We start from the raw sequence: 24,224 nt of genomic DNA, 5'->3' as shown, positions 1-24,224 counted from the left end.
AATGTAATAATTCCAATCCCAAAGAAAGCAGGTGTTGACAGATGTGAAAATTACAGAACTATCAGTTTAATAAGTCACAGCTGCAAAATACTAACGCAAATTCTTTACAGACGAATGGAAAAACTGGTAGAAGCGGACCTCAGGGAAGATCAGTTTGGATTCCGTAGAAATGTTGGAACACGTGAGGCAATACTAACCTTACGACTTATCTTAGAAGAAAGATTAAGGAAAGGCAAACCTACGTTTCTAGCATTTGTAGACTTAGAGAAAGCTTTTGACAACGTTAACTGGAATACTCTCTTTCAAATTCTGAAGGTGGCAGGGGTAAAATACAGGGAGCGAAAGGCTATTTACAATTTGTACAGAAACCAGATGGCAGTTATAAGAGTCAAGGGGCATGAAAGGGAAGCAGTGGTTGGGAAAGGAGTGAGACAGGGTTGTAGCCTCTCCCCGATGTTATTCAATCTGTATATTGAGCAAGCAGTAAAGGAAACAAAAGAAAAATTCGGAGTAGGTATTAAAATTCATGGAGAAGAAGTAAAAACTTTGAGGTTTGCCGATGACATTGTAATTCTGTCAGAGACAGCAAATGACTTGGAAGAGCAGTTGAACGGAATGGACAGTGTCTTTAAAGGAGGATATAAGATGAACATCAACAAAAGCAAAACGAGGATAATGGAATGTAGTCAAATTAAATTGGGTGATGCTGAGGGGATTAGATTAGGAAATGAGACACTTAAAGTAGTAAAGGAGTTTTGCTATTTAGGGAGTAAAATAACTGATGATTGTCAAAGTAGAGAGGATATAAAATGTAGACTGGCAATGGCAAGGAAATCGTTTCTGAAGAAGAGAAATTTGTTAACATCGAGTATAGATTTAAGTGTCAGGAAGTCGTTTCTGAAAGTATTTGTATGGAGTGTAGCCATGTATGGAAGTGAAACATGGACAATAACCAGTTTGGACAAGAAGAGAATAGAAGCTTTTGAAATGTGGTGCTACAGAAGAATGCTGAAGATAAGGTGGGTAGATCACGTAACTAATGAGGAGGTATTGAATAGGATTGGGGAGAAGAGAAGTTTGTGGCACAACTTGACTAGAAGAAGGGATCTGTTGGTAGGACATGCTTTGAGGCATCAAGGGATCACAAATTTAGCATTGGAGGGCAGCGTGGAGGGTAAAAATCATAGAGGGAGACCAAGAGATCAATACACTAAACAGATTCAGAAGGATGTAGGTTGCAGTAGGTACTGGAAGATGAAGAAGCTTGCACAGGACAGAGTAGCATGGAGAGCTGCATCAAACCAGTCTCAGGACTGAAGACCACAACAACAACAACATGCTGGTCAGGTTTGGTTTGGCCTTACCACAACAAAAAAGGCAACTTACTTGCTGTTAGTCTTTTACATTTTTAATTCGCAAGCTTAGTTTCAAGTATAATGAATTGGAATACGTAAGTTATACTAAAAAACATGAAACCAAACTATTATTCAGCTGTTGTCATTTAAAATACACAGTATGATATTTGCACTAAGGAAGTGACAAATAGATTTCATTTTCAGAACATTCATGACAAACATGTCGCAGAGGCAGAAAGGAAACTTCAGTCACAACTTCAAATCCAGAGGAATGAAATTAATGCTCAGGTAAAGATGGCTACATAGTTTCCATATTTTGTCCCACACAATTGACTAAATTCATTGATTCACTTTGCTATAAGCTTTAACTGACTGTATTTTACATTTTATTATATTTCTGTTTTCTGTGGTGTGTAAATTTCCCACATATACTAGTTAGGTTTGTAAAAAGTTTCTTCCTAAGCCGTGCCTAAGAGATTCTCTTCTACAGCTTGTGTAACAATAATAGAAATTCCTGGCTGGGGCGATATGTAAAATAAGGGAAAGGCAACCACTTACCTATGGCAGATCGATGTGTGGAGGACACATACCAGAAAAGACCTTTCACACTAGCTTTCCAGCACTGGCTCTTTTTCTAGCAATAGTACTCACACAACCACACAGACACGAAACCTTTAAGTACATCGTCATAGTAGACAATTTTATTTTCCATTAAACTGAGTGTTAATATGTTCTGAGTACAAACTTAATTGTGTATATAGATAGTTCATCCACCTGGAAATTGAGAATCTCGACAATTTTTGCCTGTTGTCAATAATGATACTGGCAAAATATCGGTTTCAGGAAGTCCAAGGCTTTTGAGAAAATTACAATTTTAAGGTTTTGTGTGTGTGTGTGTGTGTGTGTGTGTGTAATTTCCCATCTTGTGCCATAATCCTTGAAGGGACTTAACATATGGACAGACTGCCCCAACGATCATTCTTTCCTTTCCATCCCATATGGTAAGTCTCCCCTGACCTGTAGCTCTGGGTGACTTTCCTAAAATTACCCCTTTTCCTAGACCTCTCCAGTCCTTTTCCTTCACCCCTCTTCCTTCCCTTTCAATCCTTTGGCCTGAAGAGGGAGCCACTGGATGAAGGGTTGAAGAGGAAGGAAGTACTCTTTAGCTTTTGATGAGTGAGTTGGTAAATATCAAAATATGTGACATAAATCGCTGTATTTTTTATTACATTTTACATTTAAATTTTTACACTGCCAAGGAACTTTAGGATCTTAGTATGTGACATAAATTTCAGCTTGATATGTCTATCCATTCCTGAGAAAAAGGGGTGTTTAACATCCAGACAGACAGACCGACAAAGCAATCCTATAAAAGGTTCCTTTTTTCCCAATAAAGGTACAGAAAAAAAAAGAATTTTATGTTTCTGTCTCTATTCTTTTACTGCTTATTTCAGTTCTCATATTGATGACAAGTGTGTGAATTATCTAAGGTAAAGATTGCACTACATTTCTGACACACTAGTTTTTAGTAAATTCATAATTTTTTTTTTTTTTTTTCAAACCTGGAAAGAAGTTTATTTTTTGCAGTGGGTACATGTTCTAGAGTCCAGATACTTCTCAAATAAACATGTAACCAATATTCTCAATATGATCGAGCGAGGTGGCGCAATGGTTAGAACGCTGGACTTGCATTCGGGAGGACGACGGCTCAAATCCGCATCCAGCCTTCCTGATTTAGGTTTTCCGTGATTTCGCTAAATTGTTTCAGGCAAATGCTGGGATGGTTCCTTTTAAAGGGCATGGATGACTTCCTTCCCCATCCCTCCCTAACACGATGAGACCGATGACCTCATTGTTTGGTCCCCTCCACCAAATCAACAAACCATCCTCAATATGCTATCAACACAATTTCTATGAATTAAAGTCATTTACACTCATCACCTGGAATGTAACTTTACTAGTTACTTGAACAATGAACATCAATGTTGCTGCAGTTACGTTATTCACACTAATAAAAATGGCTCTGAGCACTATGGGACTTAACATCTATGGTCATCAGTCCCCTAGAACTTAGAACTACTTAAACCTAACTAACCTAAGGACAGCATACAACACCCAGCCATCACGAGGCAGAGAAAATCCCTGACCCCGCTGGGAATTGAACCCGGGAACCCGGGCGTGGGAAGCGAGAATGCTACCGCACGACCATGAGATGCGGGCTTCACACTAATTCACCAACAAGAGAGTACACTTTAGAAAGAGTGTACTCTTCTCCATTTGCTTACAGTTCAGTGTATTCTAGCTGAGTAGTATGCATAAACCCAATGGTTCTTGAGCTTTTACACCTGTCTTTGATTGGCTTATACAGCTGCTGTTATAGCTCATGTTCAATATTTACTGTTTGTATTTGGAACTGATTGATTCAGTGATTAAATGGAATTGATTTACTCATTGGTAAAGTTTCTGTGTAGAGGATATGACTCCATATCATCATCCCATTAACATTTAGAGACAGGATGCTGCTCATTACTGGCATAGGAAAACATAATGATTTCTGTAAATACAAATAAAGTGTGTAAAGTGTCCCTTATCTCCACTCAAAAATGATATTCATCATCAAATTTCCTCCCTCTGTCTACATTAAAAATTAAAACATGCAGATAAATTTTGAGAGCAGCACCAATAAATCCAGATTCATATGAAAAGAACTCATTTTATAAAATGCCCACTGCTAGATCTACTAAGATCTGTTGTTTATATAATTGTGGATTTTTATAAATTTAATGTGGCTGTGTTATTATTTAAATATAATTACTTGCCTAATTGTGTGGTAAATTCTATAATGATTTTTGTGCAGTGGGAAGAACGGACGCAGCGTGAATTTTCACGTCTGAAGTCAGAAATGGAAAAGGTTCATAATGAAGAAAAGAAAGTGGCAATACAGTCCATTAGGAAGCAGTTAGAAGATGAATTACAGAAAACAAAGGGCGATCTTGAAAAGAAGTTACAGAAAAGTTTGAGAGAGGTAAGAAAATCACAGTAAACATTTAACTTATTCTTGTGAAAATGTTTTCCACATGTGATTCTATGTGATTTTTACAATTCCACAAAATAAAACTAATACTCTTTTTTATTTTGTGCAGAAGACAAATAACACTAATTTGGATGGAAGAAGGTGGAAGTGCTATGTTATTTCATTGATTCCATTTCCTTTGCCCTCCCTGTCCAGAATTCCCATCGCCACCCCAAAAAAAGAAAGAAAGGGGAAATTAATATACATTGTGTCACAGAGATCATTGAGCTAATGATTACTGGACTGGACAACTACAGGGAGAACTTTTCTTTAAGGGGAAATGAATATATCTTGTCACAGAGATCATTGAGCTAATGATTACTGGACTGGACAACTACAGGGAGAACTTGTCTTTACTTTGTGCAGTTTTCTCCAACACATTTTGGAGATACAGGATAAAAATCTTACACATGTAGATTTTTGGGTATCTTAAAGAATAAAAAGTACCTGCTCTGACTACCAGAAGTAAGCAGATACCATATCAAAAAAGTGCAATTATTTCTGGGTGATTTGTGTACATAGTTACCAAAATTGAATGCTCTTTATATTTAGGTAGTTTGGAATATTTGTCACCATTTAATGCATAACAAACCATGAGCTGTAATTATCATTAACTATTACAGTTAAAGAGCAGTATCTGTATGAAGATATTATATATGTTAACACAATACATACTTGTTTGTGGTAGTTATGTGTAATCTTCTTGCCATAAGATGCACAACTTCATAGTGAGTCAAAGGCTGAACACTATGGAAATTAAACTTATGTCAGCACTATAGAAAATAATGACTAAACCAGGGATTTTATTGCTGCATGTTAATTTTTTTATTTAAACACTTGTAAATGACTTATTATGCAAAGAATACATCAAATAAACATTCCTAACTGTGATTTTGTTGCACCTTTTGCATTTACTTTCAGTGTCAGCAACTTTTGCAACTGTTTCAACATGAGCACCTTTTATATTTTACTCCATTTTTCTTCTTTCACATCTTTAACTCTTTCCTAACAGATTTCATGTACTTATTTTTGAGATCAACTGTCGAATGTTAGGTTTTTATCCTGAAAGAGCATCTGATGCAAGACATGCACTTAAAAGTTTGTTCATCATTTCAGTTTTTGCAACATAGAAATAGAGATAGGTATGTTCCACTGAACCTCATCTGGGCCACTAAGAGGAAGAGGTATTTTGAAAATTTGCATTATCTGATCAAAAATAAACATTTTAATCATCACTAATGAACTACAGATGTGCTGCTTGACACAGTAACTGAAGGAGACAGTAACTGTGTCAAGCAGCACATTGCTAATGCTGTATTTGAATGTTACAGGATTGTTTTTCCTACTCAGCCACATTAACTTGAATTTGTCCACATTTAGAGCAAGCTGCTATTCATCATACCAAGTAGAAATTCTATTTACATTGTCTTGTATCCTGCTGAAGTCACTCAATGGTGACACCTTCTTGTACATCACAGCATCATCAACACATTTCTCCTCACCCTGCCCATGAGATCATTTATACATAGAGAGAAAAACAGTAGTCCTATCACACTTTCTACAGCATTACATAGCAAAGCAATATAAAATGGAACCCATCATGTCTGGTTGGTAATAGGGAAGGCAAATGATTGATTTCATTTTAAATTTTGGGAAATTGCAGGTTATGTATGAAGGAGACAGCATATAGAAAACTAGTGTAACCCATTCTTGAGTACTGTTCAAGTGTTTGTGAAGAGAAAGACATCAAAGCAATTCAGAAGCTTGTTACTAGATTTGTTACCTGAAGTTTCAGTCAGCATACAAGTTTTACAGAGATGCCTTGTGAACTCAGATGGGAATCCCTGGATGGAAAACAATCATCTTTTCATGAGGCGCTATTAAAGAAATTTAGAGAATTAGCATTTGAAACCAAATGACTCTACTGCCGCCAGTGTACATTTCGCATAAGGACAACAAATATAGATGAGAGAAAATAGGGCTTATACTTATCATTATAGACAGCTGTTCTTCCCTCATTCTGTTTGTGAGTGGAGATGGAAAGAAAATGACAGCTGTCTTCACTCATTCCATTTGTGAGTGGAGCTGGAAAGAAAATGACTATTAGTTGTACATAGTACCCTCTACAGTGCATCATATGTTGGCTTGTGGAGTATGTACATTGATGTAGATATATAATGGCTTTCTTTACCTCATTTCTGCTTGGGAGATTGGGAAAATTTTGTTTTAGCATTTACATGACACTCTCTAAGAAGCCATGGCAACCTATTTGCTCAGCAGTACTTACGAAATGACCATTGAAGATTTTTATGATTAGCTCTTGGTTGCTTATATGTTTGTCATCAATATTTAAGACAAAGTCTTTAGGTGTACTCTCACAGTCAATACCTGTTCCATCCCTTGTTACGTCCCAGATTGTTTGGTTTTGTTATGGAATTCGTTGATATCAGAGTTAAAATATAACTTGACAGTTTAATTACTTTGCTTAATATTTGACAGTATTTTCTATAATTATTTTTTTGGGTTCTGTTTCCTGATTTTCTTTCCTGTAATGTATATTTCTCATTTTTGTTTGCAAGACGTTATCGCCTTTGTGATCCATGGCTTTGCATAGATTCTTGTAAACCTTTTTGGCACTGAGACTCAAATATTGATGCAGTTTCAGTACCAAAGAGATTATATTTTGAACTGATGTCCGTTCTAACTAGGAACACAAAGAAGAGCACAGCTGTAAAATAGTTACAGTTTATTAGGCAGTGGAGTAACATCAACAAGAATACAATGAAATTAATTTACATGTCTCAAATACATATAACAATTGAAGGCTCAGAGGCCCATGCAAGCCCTTATAAAGATGCTATCCACATCAGGTGTTGCTGGTGTAGTGTTGTGCATGTGTGGCGGACTTGATGACAGTGGTTGGTGACTGGATTGCACTTGTCAGCTGCCTTGGTTAGTTGAGGATGTCCCATTTGAATCTTGGAGCACACTACATTTGCTGTAGTGGCCCCTGACGTATGTCCGCCATGTGCAGTAGGTGTAGTAAGTGGTGGATTACTACATTCTTCGTTTCGTGCAGGGAGAAAGATCAGTTGTCACTACCCCTGAAGCTCTGACTGAAGAGATGTCCACAATGTAGTGTACATGATGGTGCAGGACGTGGCAGCCAAAGGCACAAGAAGCTCCTGATTCACCTTGGCCAGTACGTACAGTCGAAAGTGAGTGGGATGAGGGCACCCCCGCCACTTGTGGACCACATGGTGGCCAGTAAACAGGACCAATGGCAGGGGAACGGGAGCCCTCTGGATGTTGGAGTCCATGATGAGGGGTGCAGACACAGGCAGCAATGACAACACACTGGATAGGAGAGGCTCTGGGAGCAGAGACATGGCTTCTGTTTGCGGTGACAGCAGCATCTGGTCAGCGCAGTGGGAGGTGCTGGCTACAGGAAGCAAACTCAACCTAAGTGCTGATGAAACCCTGACTGCCAGGGTAAGTGAGTATGACCAGGCCTTCTTTACCCCAGAGTGGCCAAAGCCGAGAAAGAATGAGGCATTGGACCCATGGCCTGAGGAAGGGTCCCCTGTGCCCCTTGTGGGATGCAACTAGTTCTGATGGCATGCCATCAGTTGATCTTCAGTGTGAACAGTGAAGGCTGTGGATGACAGCCAGAATCCAGTGAGAGTGTCATTCAAATGCCCTGACCCAGACTGATGTGCCAGATGTGGACATTGACAAAACTGGCGCCGATAGGGGACACTTGTCCAGTAGCTGGAGACTGAGCAGGGTCCACAACTGACTGCCATGAAGGAGCTCTGTGGGACTCTCGGTCCCCATTAGCATCATTCTGTAAAAGCTTTAAAAACTGTTAGAGCCTCCTTAGCCAGTAAATCTTCTATGTATCTGTGTCCTAAATGTTTGAACAAGACATTGAGGCTTGCCATTCAACTGTGGCTGGAAGGGAGACACCATGATGTGGTGAACACAGTTGTGTGTACAAAAGTCCTTGAAAGACTGCATCATTAACTGAGAACCATTGTCCAAAACCCGAATTCAAGGCAAGCCTATGGAGAATATCTTTGAAAGGGTCTTCACAGTCACATCTGCTGCCACATCCAGGCAACAAACAACATAAGGAGAGTGAGAAAAAGCATTACTTGATAATATAACCAGAAAGTGTCTAAAAAAGGATAACTGAAATCAATGTGAACTCTTTCGCAAGGGTGTATAAGAGCTAGCCACAGTGAAGAAAACAGTGTGCAGCACCACCTGCTGCATGCCAATGGTTTTGTAGTAGAGACTCCCCAGTGCCCCTGGTGTAATAAGCAGATGACCTCCCACCACAGAGTTGCTGGAACAACAACATGGGGGGTACACTCATCCGTTGACTGGATAACAATGCCATCCAAGAGGGAGAGACAGTGGCTCCATGCATAAAAATTTCAAAGCAGATCTGATATCTGGACTGATGTATAACCTGTCAGAGCACCAGATCCACTGCCACAGCAGAGGCAACATGGGGAACTAGTGATGGGGAAACCATCTACCATGTGTCTTGTCTTTATATCCAGTTGAAAATAAAGCAGTTCCTCCTGGTTGTACGAGGGGTCGGGGCCCATAGGGAACAAAGACAGAGCATCTGCATTCACATGTTGCAATGTGGGATGAAGATGGGTTTCATAATTTGCCTGGGACAAGAACACAGTCCAATGCTGAAGATAATGAGTGGTTTGTCCAATAAGGATGCCAGCGGGCTAAACAGGGAAACATAGGGCATGAAGTCAATAATTAAATGAAATTTTGCACCGTACAAGAACACATGAAATTTTTTTAGGTTGTAGACAACAGCAGGAGCTTATTTTCCCACCTGAGAAAAATGTTGCTGAGCCAAGTAAAGTGTATTTGATGCAAAGGCAATAGGCTGTTCAGAGTTGTTTGAATGGCAGTTGGTCACCCCACCCCATACTGGGACACATCTGTGGCCAAGACAGATGTTCACAGGGTTGAAATGTTGCAGGACACAGTGCAAAGTGAAGAATATCCTTAATTGCACAAAAGAATGTTCATAGGCTGCAGACCAGCCAAAAGAATTACTTTGCAGAAGCAACAGTAGCTGTTTGGGGAATAAACATGTGATAGTAGACCACTTTGCCAATGAATGCCTGACGTTTTCATAGATTACACAGATGGTGCAAGGCCATAATGGCAGCAATACTTTGTTCCATGAGGCGCATGCCCTGCCAGGAAACTTCATGGCCCAATGGAAGGCTGGAGAAAGTAAGACTCAGCGAGATTACATTTGAGGCCCACCGGCTATAGAACTGTAAATAAAGACCAGAGATTATTGTAGCACCTGTTGTGATGATATCATTAAGATAGTTAATGCAGTGAGGGACAACCTTTGTAACTTGTTGTAAATAACCTCGAAAGATGGCAGGTGCAATAGGGACTCCAAACATTATCTGTTGATACTGATAGAAACCAAAAGGTGTATTAAGCACAAGCAACTGTTTTGATGCCTAGTCAAATGGGATCTGAAAGTAGATTTCGGTCAAATCTATTTTTGAAGAGAACTGACCCCAGCGAAACTTGTGAGCAACACCTCCAAGCGAGGCAGTGGGTAAGTACCCACGACTGCCTGTGCAGTAATAGTGATCTTGAAGTAGGTGAACAACCAGTGCCTGAGCCTCAGTCAACATAGCCAACAACTACTCCAACAAGGCTGTATGTGCCTGCTATTGTCTCAGAAGTGGCTGGAGTAAAGCCTCCATGAAAGAGCCGAATAGCAGAAAAACCACAGAATCTGAAACACATGAAAATTCAACCCTTGACATCACTACTTGTGTTCTAACTAGGAACACAAGGAAATACATGGCTGTAAAAGAGACAAAATTTATTTGGTCATGGACTGACATCAGCAAGAATAAAAAGAAATTTCACACTACTCAAAAATTCTCCTGAAAGCCTGGAGGTCCAAGAGTGCCCCTAAGAAGATGCCGTTCATGTCAGGCATTACTAGTGTAGCACTGCACAAGCACAGCAGACTAGGTGGCCCCAGGTGCCCACTTTGGGTAGTAGTGGGCATGCCATTTTAATGCTGGCGCACAGTATGCTTGCCATAGTGGCCCAACTTACTTATGCTGTGGGTGGTAGGTGTAGTAGCCACTTGGTTACTACATCTGTTTCAGAATAGATTCGATTCTAGTTTACATCATAGAGGTATGATTTAAAGGCCCCAATCATTTATAGGTCAGACAATGTTCCACTGGGACTCAGTTTTATTCTGGCAAATGTTCATATTATTAACAGTAGGCCTCTAACCATCATGATCAGAGAGCACATTCAGTATTTTAGTAATGATGATACTGCCCAGTTTTCCTTTGTCTACAAAAAATGTTATCAATTAGAGGGCTTGAATATGAACTTACTCTAGTGGAAAAAATGACAACTAGAATTGAGTTGTAGGTGTACATCAAGTTTTCCAGGTTCATCTTCCCTCTGCTGTGTATTAGGAAGTTGATGAAGTCTCAGAGTACTACAAAATCTGTTCTACAGGTAAATAAGTGCAATAAAAGTTAGTTAATCTGCTTCATAAAGAGGTCAAGATCCCCTGAAGGTGCCCTAATGTACCTGGTCTTGGTAGTGACTTTCATGTCACTTCTGTGATGCATTACTCTATTATACATTCATTCCTTTTACAAGCTGTAAGCTGGCGCTCTGGGAGGAGGTATGACTTGTCTCAGCAACCAATATGCTGCAAACCAATCGCAAGCTTCCACTCCCAGCACCCTCCACTCAGGGGCCAAGTGAAAGTGTGCAATCAGTAAGAGGTTAGAACTGCTTGCGGAAAGTTCAATAGCACATGCTTCAAAATGTTACTCTAGACAAAAATAGTGTACATCAATTGATTTAGACAGTTATTTAAAGAATAGCAGCACCTCCTCTTTTTCGTTGTTTTCTTCAGTATGAAGACATCAGATTGTACTAGGGTCATTCAATAAGTAATGCCCCATAGTTTTTAAAAAGCCATTAATATACATAGACAAATGTCCTTGTTGGTGCTTCATATTTTATGTTTGTTCTGTGCGCTGGTAAAGTTTTGAACCATTCTGGCAGATGACAGAGTCATAGTACAACGTCAAAATGGTGTCTACACATGACTCACACTATGAGCAGTGTGCTGTTATTGAATTCTTGTGTGCAGAGAAAGAAACTGTGGTGAACATCCATAAACATTTGTGTATGCAGTGTATGGCGATCCTGCAGTTGATAGGAGTACAGTTGGGCGATAAGTAGAGAAAGTTGCAGCCTCAAGAAATACAGAAACAGAACTCCAGGCATGCTGAATTGTACAGATGCCATTATTCATGCCGACAGGCGTATCACAACTGCAATTGGCTCTACAGTTGACGGTCAACATTGGAAGTGTGTCTGCAATGATCAAGACTCTCAGATATTCAAAGAGGTGCCCATGATGAGTTCCACAAATGCCCACAGTGGACCACAATATTCAAAGGAAGACCATTTCATCTGAACTGTTGGAGCATTTTGAGATCGACAGAGAGGCCTCTCGGTCACAGATCGTTACGGGGGACGAAAGCTGGGTGCACCACTTTGCACCAGAAACAAAAAGGCAGTCCATGGAGTGGCATCATCCTCATTCACCAAAAAAGAAGAAATTCAAGCAACACCCTCTGCTGGAAAAGTTACGGGGACAGTCTTCTGGGATTGTGATGGCGTCGTTCTCATGGATGTGATGCCAAGAGGGTCAACCATAAATTCTGAGACATGCATGAAGACTCTGAATAAACTCAAGAACCGTTTCCAATGTGCTCAATTGGACAATAATCTGGCAGAAATCTCACTCCAGCACTCCAGCACCCACACACAAGTCTGAGAACCCAGGAACACATCACCAAATTGGGTTGGACATCATTGCCTCATCCACCCTACAATCCAGACCTGGCACCCTCAGACTTCCTGAAAGATTCTCTACGGGGAACACACTTTGAAGATGACAAGTGTCAGTCATGCAGTGAAAACTTGACTTTGCCTACAGGACAAGAGCTTTTACCAGCAGGGAATACATGCTCTTCCACAATGGTGACATATGGCCATAGAATGTGATGGAGATTATGTAGAAAAATAGGACATGAACATTATGTAGAAAAATAGGACATGAACAAGACATGTTGATGTATATTACCACCAAATTCTGACTCTTTAACAATAAATATGTTCTGAGAAAAAAAAAGTGGGACATTACTTATTGAACGACTCTTGCAGCCAGGTATTAAAAGATTTTCCACTGCTGAGCAGATGTGAAGCTCAGTGAAGCACAGTACATAGGTGGGATCTATACTTCCATAGTCTTGCACATTGACTGTGAGTTCATTTAGCTTATTGCACAAGCCTCTATCATTCTGCTGGAAGATGGCTAGTTGATGCTTTCCAGAGGCAGTTATCGTGTTTTGTCTAAAAATAATTAGTAGTTGATGAATACAGAGTTACATTCTTGTCCTGTGATTTCAGGAACCACTTGTCTAATGCAGTCTGTCTATATGCACCATTTTTTGTGGAGTCAAGTTCTTCCATAATTGGTGCATTTAGAAGGGCACCTTTTTTCTGTGCATACTGTGATTAGCAAACAACTCTCTACTAAAGTTGCTTACATCTTCAACATGAATATTACTGAAAAGTTTGCAAGTATTTTATAATTTATAGTAAGTACATTGATGAGACAGCTTCTTTTACACAGGATTGTAGGATCAAGTCATATCTCTTGGAGATGTTCACAGGGAATACCTTGAGGTGCCAAGAATTTCTCCTTGAGAATTTGTATTATATCATAATCTTCATTGAAGGCAGCATCCTGTGTACCACATCATGTAGACAGTTTTTACATTTTCAGATTCGCAGCCTGCTATGATTTCTTGTATTTTAGCGCCAGGTTTCACTGTTCCACACACTTCAGCACTGCTAAAATTTCTTTTTACAATTTTGGCCATATCTCTTCCATGACTGTCTACACAAATATGTACATGTTTTGTGGAAGTTTTGTTTTGAACAGAATGCTTATATGCGTATTGTTATTGGAACTTTCACTTGTAGCTGAAAGTTTAGGTTTTGACATACCAGATATAGCGTTTTTATGAAAACTTCTGTTTTTTGACATTTTTAACACTTGAACAAAGCTTTGGTTCTGAGCCAGTCACTGGGATACTGCAACTAGAAGAAAGAACATTAAATTTGTTTACATTCACAAATCTTCTGTCATGTACTGTTAATGACATTTTGCACCTCATGTCCTGCCTTTGTTGCTTTGTTTCTTACATTCTAATGATTTTTGGTCCCATTGCACAGCATATCAAGCTTGTTTTGCTTCAACCCCAGTTGCATATTTTGTACCTCACGCTGTTCTTTTCTCATTTTAGACCAGCAGTTACATACTTTTAACATTAAATGCATTCCCTAAATTTTGAAAATTCACTTTTACACTTCTTACATGCTACCATTTTGACTGAATTACTGTAATTCATTCTAGCTATAAAATCATGTACATCTATACTCATGAAAATCTTTTTACGCTTCTTACAAGCTACTGTCTTGACTACATTACTGTAATTCATTTGAGCGATAAAATCACATATACCTATACTCACCAAAATCTTTATTCATGTTGTGTATTTCCGGCATACGGTATTCCCTTTTCCAAGCTCAACAGTCCGATTATGAAATAATAGATGAAAAACTATTCTGAAAAGCCTGGTCGTGATAAGTACATATTAAGAAAGTTATTCCTCTTGTCCAGGTGTGGCTCATGTTTTCCATACAGGGGAAAGCTGTGACATTTATCCATCTATACATCAGGCTATGCTACACATCGGTTTGTCATCACAACCAAGATTTCAATGGGAGAGGAGAGCTTACATATTGCATTTTCTTTCCGTTTCATAATCAATTAAAAGACGTTATTGGGAGGGACAAGGATATTTGATGTTGCGTATATCAGCTTCACTGCTGCTCCTCCCCCCCCACCCGCAATGCTAACCCTGGACAATTAACATTTTGATGTGTTCAGTGTGGGTATTTATGAGTCTGTGTGATGAAAGAGCCACATTTCCGTGACATCACAAGTCTTGTGCTGTGATTTTTGGAGGAATAAATGAATACTAAGTTGTGATCGAATCAAGCAGTTTTGTGGAAAAAAATCTTCATTGGCCCATATTCTCTAGCATGTTCACATGATGAAACACACTCTCTGCTGAGAAAGAGAGCTCTTATAAATGCCTAATATTGTATTGTATTGTATTTTTATTGATCCAGGCAATCATAGTATTGTACAGCTGTACATATGATATTGGATAGGTCAAGAGAGCTATTTACAAGTAATTTTTACAAATTGATTTTTACATTATTTTGTAGCAAGGAAATTATCTATCTTCAACAAAACAGTTAATACAAACCATAGAATTGTAAGGTTGTACATACGATATTGGACAGGTCAAGGGAACATATTTGCAAGTAATATTCAATAAATTGATTTTACATTATTTTGCAATGAGGAGGTTAGCTATCTTTAACAAAACAGTAAATACAAATGTTGTATGGTAAAATACAAACAGCCAATACAAATGTAATAGTAAAGTAGTCCAGTGTATTTCATAGACATGCACAGTATATAATAATCCAGTATATTTCATAGACATGCACAGTATATAATTTTCAGACCTAATTGAACATTTATCATATTGTTTACATTTTAACCCCTTTCAAAAAAATGATCAACTGCATAAAAGCAATGGTCCAAGAGATATTTTTTAACTTATGTGTGAAGGCTCTTGGGTTCTTTGTTGCTTTGATTTCATTGGGTAAATTATTATACATTTGTATCCCGACATTTAAAACACTTTTTTGGTAGCAGGTAGTTCTGGACTGAATCATATGTAGGTCAGATTGCTGCCTTATTGCATAGTTATGAATATCTCCATTGAATTTTAGTGTGCAGTCATTGTTTAACGAGTATGACTTGACAAATGAGACAATATTATAAATGTAAGCAGAGGGCAGTGTCATAATGTCATTTGTTTTGAAATGTTGTCTGCATGATTCGTTGTGTCTTACATTACATATTATGCGTATTGTCTTTTTTTGCATTTTGAAAATATATCTACCTCCAGGTAAGTTCCCCCAAAATATGATTCCATACTGTAATGTAGAATGGAAGTAAGCGTAATATACCTGTATGAGAACAGATTTTGTGACTGATTTTTTGAGTATCCTTAAAATGTAACACACAGTTGAGAGCTTGTTTGAGATATAATTTGTGTGAGTCTCCCACTTCTGATTTCCTTCAAGCCATATGCCAAGAAACTTGACAGAGTCCACACACATAAGCTCTTGGTTATTTAGAATCACATCAGGCATTTCTTGTTTTTGGGATGAGAGTCTGAAGTTGATGTACATTGTTTTCTGTATGTTTATGATCAGTTTGTTCTCGTTGAACCATTTGCTGAGTGACAACATAAGCGGTTTAATTTTTTGGTTGTGATCCTCTGTATCAGTACCCGTTATTAGTATACTTGTGTCATCGGCAGATAGTGTGGTATGTCCTGTAGCAAGCTTCGTACTTATATCATCAATGTATAAGCAGAAACAGTATGGGTCCCAGGATTGAGCCTTGTGGCACACCATATCTAATGGGCATTGTGTCAGAGGAGTGGACAGTAGATCGATGGGTGGTTGTATTCTTTTTTTCAAAATTAATTTCAACTTTTTGAAATCTGTTTGACAGGTAAGATTCTAACCATTTGTTTGCAATTCCTCTTATACCTTTATTTGCTAACTTCTTAAGGAGTATGGTATGGTCAATTACATCAAAGTCTTTGGATAACTCTAAAAAGATACCAGTAGTGATTTTCTTATTATCAAGTGCTTTTAAGGTTTTGTTGAGGTGCTCATAAATAGCTGTGGTAGTTGTATTTTGTTTCTAAAACCATGCTGGTGTTTTGTCAATGAGGATAATTTATTAGTAAGTCTTCCAATCTGGTGTAAAATAATTTTTCAAATATTTTTGAGAATGAGCTGAGTTATGTTATGGGCCTGTAATTGGCTACATCATTTTTAGAGCCCTTTTTGTGAAGTGGGGTAATTTTAGAAGTCTTTAGTAGGTCAGGGAAAACTCCATTTGTAAAGGATGCATTTATTATGTGGGTTATGGGTTCTACAATGGATTCTCCACATTTCTTTACAATTAAATCAGGAATGTTGTCACTACCACTGGAGTAATTATTCTTTAGTCCTTTTATAGCTGTAAGTACTTCAGTATTGGAGACTTTGTGAAGAAACATTGATGCCTGTACTGGTATGGTTTCTATTAGTGTTTGGTGTTGAGTATTTGGTCTGTGGCAGTTGTTCTTTATCAGGTTTTCTGCTATTTTGCTAAAATAGTCATTGAAACCATTTACTATTTTTGGGAATATCTGGTATTATAGAACATACTTCTGTTAAATTAATAAGAAAGTCTGCAGATGTCTTAAAAAATGTAAAAGTGAGTAAAAAAAATTGTAAGGGGCAGGAGGCGAATCTCTGAATTTGAATTGCATAATTCCACAGTCCACACCTATATCCATTATATTACCATGATTTCACTAGCTTAAGTGTCTTATATTGTGTGATGCCCTAAATGCCAAAATAGCATTAACTGACACATTTAACAATAACAAATTGTATCAATGTGTTTTTGATATGTTCAATTCACCATTGCCTTGAAACAGGATACTTTCATAACACACAAGTTATAATATCAAAACAACAAAAAATTCTAAAAAATCCTTTAACTACCAATAGGATGTTTTCCATAATTATCTTACAACTATTTGTACGAATAACAGCATGTATTGAAGAGATCCTCTGTGTGCTAGTGTTCTGAAACATCATTTATTCATAGGACGTGACTTATAATATAAAACCTTGTGTAAAACCCACCAAATATAGGCTTCAACAAACCTAATATGGCATCTACCTAGTTCTGCTTGTGTTGTATACATGACAGTACAGCTAGGCTGGAGTGACCAAGCTTTCAAGACGTCCATAGAACTGTGCTCTGTAGAAGCCAACCCCTCAAGCCTCTGCAACATAGAGTTTGACCATCATTTCAGGGTGTGGCCTAAACTACTACATTTTCAAAACATCAGTTGATATCAACAGTTCCAAAAACGTTACTGTCATTACACAGATTCATACGGGAAATATTCTAAATGCATCCAGATAATTTAATTTCTTTAATATATTACTGAGAAATGTACAGGGCATTTCAAAATGAAAGTACAGGTTCTAAGGCTCTGAAGCATTTATTACATTCAACTTACATTTATAAATAGTACATCAAATGAAAGAGCAGCAGAAACAGTTTTTCTTACAAGTGTTCAATGTGACCGCCATTTGTTTGACATTGAGTTGGTATGGGAGTTCTCCCCAAACCTTGATCAGTGGGTCTGGTATAATTGTTGCAACAATGCTGTTTCTTAAGTCAGGTGGCTCAATGGTTAGCAGAGACACATACACAAGATCCGTTATGAATCCCCAAATGTAAAAGTTGTGTTGACTCAGCTCGTGTGTTAACGTGGAGGTCATGCAAAACAAGCTCTGGCATTCGGCCCCTTGCAGCAAATCCAGCGTTAAGGTACAATGTCGTTTAACCAATTGCACACTGAATTATGTTAATGTGGAGGTGTACCATCCTGCTGCCAAATAAAGTTTTGTGGTTCAGCTTCTTCCAGTTGAGGAAAAGAACCATAATTTAGAGCCTCAAGATAAGAAATGCCAGTTATAGTTGCGTAACTGAAAACGAAAGGCTCATAAACTTTCCGCAGGGATATGGCACAGAAAAATTCAGCTTAGTCTCTCTCCAACTATACCATCTCATGCGGATTGGTTGACCCCCAGATATGCTCATTACTTGTGTTCACATTTTACTTTAGTGAAATGTCGATTCATCACCGAAGACGACACAATCCAGAAAATCTTTATCGCCATGCAGCAACATTTCGGTTGCAAAGTTGACATGTAAGCTGTACTTTTTGTTGTGCCTATCTGCAACTCAACACTCTGCTATATGGTGAGTAGCAACTTTCCTCTTCATAATATTTTTGTATTCCACCCTGGATTTTCCATTGTTTGGAATGTATTTTAATATGTATTTTGGGTGGCTCCAGCTCAGAGCCTTTAATTATGACCCATACTTGCTCCAGTTTCCATATGAAGAAAAAGTGTCAGAAATCAAATGAGTATAAGTAACGATACATTGTATTTTATTCTATCTAGAACTACTGACTGGAGTACTGATTTGTATTGAATATTTTAATGGGACTCCTGAATGAAGAACAAGTGGAACTCATGCTTTTATTAAGTTGCTTTCTTGAGGAAGCAGGTAACCCCACTGTGATGCAAAGTTTCACAGTGCATTTGTGATCAAAGGGGTAAAATACATGTATGAACAAGTGAGGCTAGGGATCACAGATCAAGCTTCTTAAATGTTACTTACATTTTGCAAACTCAAGTCTGTGTTCTGTAACTCAGAACACATAATGTGCATTATGCGCACTATTCATTGACTTTGTGGTGCCTTAAAAAAGGAATACTCACCTGTGACTGAAAGTTGCAGTGTTTATGTGTGAAAATTTTGAGACTGTATGCGGAATTTAGTTGCTTTGCCACATGATTCTTCTGCAGTAAGAGAGATTAAAGAACTATTAGTTAAACTAGAACTGCAAAATGAATTTTATGCTTCCTCACAACAGCCATGAAAAACTGGAGAAGGAGTCTTTTGAAAAAGAAACCCACTGTTCTATTTTGATAGATGTGGCAGATGCTCAAGAAAAGCTTATCCAAATACCCTGAGGGGGGGATATAGCAAGAGCAAGAATGTTGATTACTGTTTAATAACAAAATACACACCTGATGTGTCCATTGAGGAGTGCATTGCTGTTCTATTTACAGGTTTTTTCTGAGTAATCATAAATGCAGATTCACAAAAAAAACTTTTATTTCTGCAACAGTTTTCTGAGTGAATGTCAGTGTGTTTAGTGATATTTTTCACTGTACTTTTTGATTCTTTAGTGAATTCTTTTGAGTCAGGTGTTAGTTAATGACATACATACAATCCATAACAAATTTTATCATTTGAAACTTGCACTGTCTTCAGCAATTTTTTTTTTTTTCATTTAAAGTGACACCTCCATTTTGCTCCTTTCTTGTAACATTTTTGCATCTAAAAAATGTGGCCCTAATAATGACTAGTGACATACCAGGCACACACACACACACACACACACACACACACACACACACACACAAATTAATTCACTGAGTGCAGTTCACATTCAGTGAGAACAGACAAACTGCTATTAATCAGTGAAAACCACATGTTTTTTATGTAAAAAAAAACACACAAATCAAACTACCCTGCCAATTAAATTCCCAGAACAGATAATCCTTTAAACAGAATATTCAAAATTCTTGATAGTTTATGTTTATAAGAAACTGAATTAGAAGCCACATGTTAAAGATCATCTTAAACATTTAAGTTCTGCAAATTTTCATATAACATTAGATTTTGGGGATCAAAATATCCAAAAGTTGACTTACTTTTTTCTATTTTCATTCACTACTGTTTAATGACATCATATTCTGGAGTAACTTGTCACTGAGGAAAAAAGTATTTGTTGCATGTAAGTATCTTTATTTATTTATTTATCTTCTTTTATCTGAGATCATCTCACAATAATATAGGATTTTTGAAGGCAAAACAATGCAGATCGATATGCCAAAATGAAAAGCACATAGCGTATGTATTTTGCTTTATGAGGATGTAATTTACGATATAGGTCAGTTGGCTGGCTATAGTCTAGATTACGGACCATTCTGACATTTGCCTCAGTAATCTAGGAAACCCACAGAAAACCCAAATCAGGATGGTAAGACAGAGCAACTACATTCTCCTGAATATGAGGTCAATGTCTTAAGAGGTGCAATGCCTCATTCAGTAAGTCCTTATGGTATAATGATCATAGTAATCATGATCCTTCTAATGGAGATATACAGGGTGTTACAAAAAGGTATGGCCAAACTTTCAGGAAACATTCCTCACACACAAAGAAAGAAAATATGTTATGTGGACATGTGTCCGGAAACGCTTACTTTCCATGTTAGAGCTCATATTATAACTTCTCTTCAAATCACATTAATCATGGAATGGAAACACACAGCAACAGAATGTACCAGCGGGACTTCAAACACTTTGTTACAGGAAATGTTCAAAATGTCCTCCGTTAGATAGGATACATGCATCCACCCTCCGTCGCATGGAATCCCTGATGCGCTGATGCTGCCCCAGAGAATGGAGTATTGTATCACAGCCGTCCATAATACGAGCACAAAGAGTCTCTACATTTGGTACCAGGGTTGCGTAGACAAGAGCTTACAAATGCCCCCATAAATGAAAGTCAAGAGGGTTGAGGTCAGGAGAGCATGGAGGCCATGGAATTGGTCCGCCTCTACCAATCCATCGGTCACCGAATCTGTTGTTGAGAAGCGTACAAACACTTCGACTGAAATGTGCAGGAGCTCCATCGTACATGAACCACATGTTGTGTTGTACTTGTAACGGCACATGTTCTAGCAGCACAGGTAGAGTATCCCGTATGAAATCATGATAACATGCTCCATTGAGCGTAGGTGGAAAATGAGCTCTAACATGGAAATTAAGCGTTTCCGGACACGTGTCCACATAACATATTTTCTTTATTTGTGTGTGAGGAATGTTTCCCGAAAGTTTGGCCGTACTTTTTTGTAACACCCTGTATGTGGTATTCACTATAGAGCCTCTTGTAGACAGTACATTTATCACCATGTGAAGTTTGTTGTGAGCAGTCAATCACAATTTGAAAACAGCGGTAACATATGTAGATATAACACTTGAAGGAGAAATGATTTACATCTACATCCATACTCTGAAAACCACTGTGAAGTGCGTGGCATAGGGTCCTTCCCATTGTACAAGTTATTAGGGCTTCCTCTCATTCCATTCACATATGCATGAAGAATGACTGTTTAAATGCCTCTGTGCATGCTGTAATTTGCTTAAACTTGGTCTTACAGTCCCTACAGGAGCATATGTAGAGGGTTATATATTCATAGATCCACCACCGAAAGCTGGTTCATTAAACTTTGTAAGTAGGCTTTCTTGGGGCAGTGTGCATCTTATCTTCAAGCTTCTGCCAGTTCAGTTTCTTCAGCATCTCCATAACACTCTCCCATGGGTCAAGATACTGTGTCCATTTTTGCTGCCCTTGTATGAATATGTTCAATATCCCCACTTTAGTCCCAAACACTTGAGCAATATTCTAGGATGCATTTTGCAAGCAATTTTATTTGCAAACTGATTTCCCATACATTCTGGCCATGAACCAGTGGCTGCCACCTGTTTTGCCTTTGACTAAGACTATGTGATTGTTCTTTTCATATCACTACAAATGTACAGTCTGTCACTCAGTCTTAGTGTGGCACAGAAAGGAGTGAGGTGTACAGCTAAAAAAAATTGTGTGTGTGTGTGTGTGTGTGTGTGTGTGTGTGTGTGTGTGTGTGTGTGTGTGTGCGTGTGTATTTTACTGTGCATGGTTAAGAAAAGGTGAGAGAGATTGAAACTAGTGAACTTTAAAATAAATGTATGCATGTGGAGAAATGTAAAGCAGATAACTAATCCACTAGCAAGTGTCAAAAAGTTTTATTGCTCACTAAATTCCATGTGCTATACAATCGCTGATATGTCTTTTGTTGCTGATTTTTCATATCCTTCATATACAAATTAGCCTCTGAAGTTACAGCAACCTATGTTATTTGTAGACAGGAAAGGTGTTCACATGCCTAATGTAATTTAAATAATGAGAATTTGTTGTACAAACAGGAACTGAAAATACATTTTCATGAGCAGATAAACCTAACTTCATGTTATTAAGTACACTTCTAATGAAGTTATTTGTTTACAATACAGGTTGAACAATTGAGATCAAATCTAGCAGAAAAGGAACAATATTACCAGAAGGAAATAGAAAAAACCCGAACAAATGCAGATAGAGATATCTTCGACCTTCGTAGAAAATTGGACAAAATTGATATGGCATACCAGGAACAAATGGAAAAACTGACAGAAAAGCATGAGAAGGAAATTGGTATGTATCGTTTTAAAATTAATACTGAAAGTATTTCTATTTTTCAGGTATTATAGATTAACGTGTACCAGAAATCTGAAGAAACAAAATCATGTTTCTTTAGTTGTTATGTTTTAACTGATGTAATTGATGAAATAAATGTCGTTAATTGATAGAAGTAAGTTTCAGTAAGCTATCCTCTATTTTCTCATTTAGAACATTTAAATGAGGAAGCAGAACGGAGGGTACAACAAGTGGAGCAGAACTGGCAGTTACAAATAAGTTCAACAAGAGCTACTCTTGAGTTAGTAAAGGAACAGATGCAACGCGATGCAGATGAAAGGATGGAAAGTCTTAAAGAAAAATATCAGCAGCAGCTAGGTTCGTAACTGCTCTTAAATCAACATCAGTTGTCAACAGCATTCCTTTGATGTAGGCTCTCAGAATGTTTCCATAATTCGAGACTGATAGAGGAGATTTTTATTTATGTTTGTCAGTTTGTGTGTTCTTTAACAACTTACAAGCAATGATCCAGACCTGAAATCCAACTTAATATTTGGGCAACTTTCCAATACAATCATAACTGAATTACAGTTATTCAAGTAAATGTTTAGGAGTAACTTCACAACTAGCATGAAAATTAATAGCATTTTTGAAACTCTGATATTTGAACCCTTTTTTTATACTGCAGTGTTTATTCCTATCCTGTGATGAGACACAACACCCTGTCATGAAAAACTGGCACCTTGTACAATTTGCCTGAATATGAGACAATTTTATGTCAGTCATTGACTAACAAAATAATTCATAACTTTGTGCAAGGAATGGGGTGGAGTCTTCATAGAAAAGTAAGCCTTAGTTATATTAAGGTTTGGTTAAATAATTGATAGTTGTGAACTTGTAACCTCTCCACTTATGTTTACCATCCTACTAGTTAAATTTACTTACAGCTGACTTTAATTGTGCAGTTTTTTGTCTATAGAATGAATTGTTTAGAGAGGCATTTCGTTAATTAATCCATTTACAATAACTGTCTGCTATCATTCACAAAGGCAGTCGGGTCAGTGTTTCATTTCTGGAAATATTAGGAATTGGAATTTTTACATGTACATTTACGCTTCATTAAAATACACTAACTGTGTTTCACTGTTGAATGACTGACTATGGAACTTCAAAAAAGGTCTACATTTAATATTCCAATGCAAGCCATTAGCGACCAAGAGACACAAAGCATTTGGGTCACTAATTCCTGAAGAGATTTTGTCTAACAATGATGTAATAAATTGCCTCCTAGTACTCTACAGGGATACGGACTGGCTTTACTAGAATTGCAGGGAGAGGTACCACACAATAAACTTATTTTCACTTATTTTCATTGTGAGAAACAGGGGCTGCATCCACTGTTGTTATACCTCCCTGATTAAATCAAATTAATGTTTAAGTAATGCATTTCCTTGTCCAAACACATTTAAGACACTTAACAGAATACCATAGCTCTAGAACTCCATTTCTCATTCACATGTTTATTTTAAATAATTCAGATTTGACTTTGTAGATGAATTGCTATTTTGCTTTCCTTTCCTGTTC

General features: G+C 37.8%; 1 protein-coding gene across 5 annotated transcripts in view; it reads left to right on the top strand.

Moving 5' to 3' along the window:
* Nucleotides 1-24,224, top strand: part of LOC124802923 (golgin subfamily A member 6-like protein 22) — a 323,612-nt gene that overhangs the window by 209,966 nt on the left and 89,422 nt on the right. For 4 of the 5 annotated variants that reach the window (XM_047263998.1, XM_047264015.1, XM_047264023.1 and 1 more), the window contains exons 7-10: nt 1,560-1,643; nt 4,213-4,380; nt 22,481-22,658; nt 22,854-23,018. In XM_047263998.1, the coding sequence (XP_047119954.1) occupies nt 1,560-1,643; nt 4,213-4,380; nt 22,481-22,658; nt 22,854-23,018 (595 nt within the window). The remainder of the gene's footprint in view (nt 1-1,559; nt 1,644-4,212; nt 4,381-22,480; nt 22,659-22,853; nt 23,019-24,224) is intronic. The other variant, XM_047264007.1, reaches the window with a different exon arrangement.

The sequence above is a fragment of the Schistocerca piceifrons genome, chromosome 1 (assembly GCF_021461385.2).
Source record: "Schistocerca piceifrons isolate TAMUIC-IGC-003096 chromosome 1, iqSchPice1.1, whole genome shotgun sequence".
Classification (NCBI taxonomy): Eukaryota; Metazoa; Arthropoda; class Insecta; order Orthoptera; family Acrididae; genus Schistocerca; species Schistocerca piceifrons.
Note: the sequence above shows the minus strand (reverse complement) of the source record. Positions and strands in the feature narration are given on the sequence as shown.